At 62.0% G+C, this 2,892-nt stretch overlaps 1 protein-coding gene across 1 annotated transcript in view; it reads right to left on the bottom strand.

Moving 5' to 3' along the window:
• The window catches only part of LOC113490868 (maestro heat-like repeat-containing protein family member 1), a gene marked incomplete at its 3' end in the record, with an annotated part of 45,295 nt that overhangs the window by 26,656 nt on the left and 15,747 nt on the right, over positions 1-2,892 (bottom strand). The window contains exon 12 of the mRNA XM_026867474.1: positions 841-963. Within this exon, the coding sequence (XP_026723275.1) occupies positions 841-963 (123 nt within the window). The remainder of the gene's footprint in view (positions 1-840; positions 964-2,892) is intronic.

The following is a 2,892-nucleotide window of genomic DNA, read 5'->3' on the forward strand; positions in this document are numbered from 1 at the left end:
CTGCTGGGGGTTGTTGTGGCCCAAGGGCAGCCCCCGGCATTTGCCCTCAGTGAAACTCCCCCAGTCGGGCTCAGCCCATGGCTCCAGCCTGCCCAGGGCTCTCTGCAGCCTCCCCGCCCTCGAGCAGACCAACCCCTAGAAGTCCCCTGAAAAAGACAGCCCCCCCTCCCCCCGAGCATTTTGTCCCTTTGTTTCCCTCCCTTTGGTGGTGGCAGTGGCCTCCAGAGCTGCGCTCCCAGCACACCCCGTCTCCCAGGCAAAAGCCCCCGTTTGCCATCGAGCGTTACTGGCCAGAACCCTGCGGGGAAGCACGTGAGCCCCCTCCTGGCTGAGTTAACTGCTGGTTAGCTCCTTGCTAGAAATCAGCCCATTAACCAGCGCTGCTGAAGGGCTTCACCAGCACCATCCCAGTTCACGGCCCTCGTGCCGCAGCAGGGATGAAGGCTCCCCAGCTGTGTGGGGGCTCCTCACCCAGCTCCCAGGCTCTGGGCACCTTCCAGTCGTGGGCCAGGGTCTTGTTCGTGCCCAGGCAGCGCCAATCCTGTCCCTCAAACATCTGAGGAAATGTTTTCGCTGCTGGCGCTTGGGGCACAAAGGGGCACATGCACGGGGGTCACCGTCAAGCACCGATGTGGTCAATGGCCAAACCACGGGGCCAGGGTCCCCTGATGGACACGGGGGCCACGTTCCAGCTTGCTTGAGCCCGCCCAGCAAGCAGCGGCCTCACCGAGACAGGAGACAAGCTGCTTTCCTGCTCTCCCGGGCTCCAGCACCGGCCGTACCTGCAGCAGCCCGCGGGAGCCTTTCGCTGCGGCGCCGCGGGGGCCCCTTGGCTCTTACCTTGAAGATACTGAACAGTCCCACGGATTTCTTGAAGACATCAGACCTAACAAAATCTTCCAGCTTGGCCAGGGTTTCCTCTAGGTGATTTATTGCACATATCCCAAAGCAGGAAGCCAGTCCCTGGAGGAAGCAGAGAAACCACATTAGCAGAAGGCCGTTAATTCACCAGCCCCAGCTGATGCTTCAAGCGAGCCTTGTTTAGTGGTTTAATTCCTAGCACCTGAGCTGAGCCCAGCTGGGCCCAGCCCTGCCAGCGCTCCCCTCTCCCAGGACAGGGACCTGCTGCTGGGGGACTCAGGGTACAATCACGCTGTCCCTGTCAGGGTGACAGCCCGAGAAGAGCCCCAGGGACAGGCCTGACATGACACGCTCTGCATCAGGCAGATGTCAGCTGCTCCGCGCTCACTCCGGCTGGAAGCGGGTTTAGCAGGTCCTGCTCTTCCTGCTCTACCTCCAGGAGGTCTCACGAGCCGGGCTGAGACTCCATAAACAGTTTATTCAAGAGCTGCCCTTGACGGAGCTGCATGAGCTGGAGCCAAGCCAGGCGCCGCTCGCTCGTGTTTGCGCCGCGCTCAAGGGCAGCTGCAGGCGAGGGGAGTGAGTGAGCCCAAGCAGCTGGGCCGAGTTTAAGGGGAAGGTGGGGAGCATGCAAAGCCGGGGCATGAGCCTGGCCAGGACGGGCAGGAAGAGCTCAAGCCTGGGCTCAGCTCCAGGGTAGCCCAGGAGGGTCTGAGCTGGCTGGGAAGAAAATGCTGCAAAGCACCCACAAGCAGATTACTTCGTCGGGACCTGTAGCAACAGGACAAGACGTAATGGTTTTAAACTAAAGATTCAGACTAGATCTAAAGAATAAGTGTTATACTTGGAGGGTGGTGAGGCACTGGACCAGGTTGCCCAGTGAGGGGGTCAATGCCCCATCCCTGGGAACGTTCCAGGTCAGGTTGAGCGAGGCTCTGAGAGACCCGAGCTCAGACCTGAGGGGGGTGGGACTGGATGACCTTGAAGGGTTCCTCCCACCCCAACCCCTTCGCTGAGGCGATGATGACTTGAGCCCACGAGCTGGAGGTTGCCCAGGAAGGGTGAAGCAGCAGCAGCAGGTCCGGGGTGTCACAGAGGGTGCGGGGCTCGGTGGTGTCACCAGCCAAGAGGAGCCCAGAGGAACGTCCCAACAGTGGGAGACCCCACTGCAGCCCCCGGGGTGACACCAGCCCCAAGGAGCGGGGAGTTAGGTCCCCTCCCTGCTGCAGGGACGGGGCAACGCGGGAGGGTCCGAGGGGGCAAGAGCTCAGAGTGGAGACAGGAGTTAACGCTGCAGAAGACGGAACATTTCGTGATTCAGCCACGTTAATTTAAAGAGTTGGCTGTCGCAGCGGGGCGCTGGGCCCATCCAACCCCCCTGCAAGCCAGGACAGGCAGCCAAGCCAGAGGAAAACTCCCGGTCATCTCCTGGTTCTGGCTTAACTCCCCAAAGCTGTGGGGCGACACAAGCCCCAGGCCAAGGCTGGAGCAGGAGACAAAAAGCCTCCTGGCAGCAGGCAGAGGATCACCGGGAGCAAGGGAGCCTGAGCAGCTCCAAATGGCCCAAAATCTCCAGAGACCCTCCCGGCACTTAAGGATCTGAGGGTGCGGTCATGAAGGTGAACAAGGCCAAGGGCGAGGTCTAGCACCTGGGTCTGGGCCAGCCCCAGGATCAGCGCGGGCTGGGAGAAGGACAGACGGACAGACGGATGGACAGAGAGCAGCCCCATGGAGAACTGGGGGATACTGGGGGGTGACAAACAGGACGCAAGTCGGCACCGGGCGCTGGCAGCCCAGAAAGCCAAGTGTCAGCCGGGCTGCAGGGAGAGAGGGGGGAACGGGCCCCTCTGCCCCACTCCAGTGAGACCCCCCGGAGCCCTGCGGCCAGCTCTGGGGTCCCCAGCACAGGACAGACATGGAGCTGCTGGAGCGGGGCCGGAGGAGGGACACGGGAATGGTCCGAGGGCTGGAGCAGCTCTGCTGGGGGGAAAGGCTGAGAGAGTTGGGGGGTTCAGCTGGGGAAGAGAAGGC

This window comes from Athene cunicularia, unplaced genomic scaffold, assembly GCF_003259725.1.
Source record: "Athene cunicularia isolate RWA unplaced genomic scaffold, athCun1 SCF_50, whole genome shotgun sequence".
Lineage (NCBI taxonomy): Eukaryota > Metazoa > Chordata > Aves > Strigiformes > Strigidae > Athene > Athene cunicularia.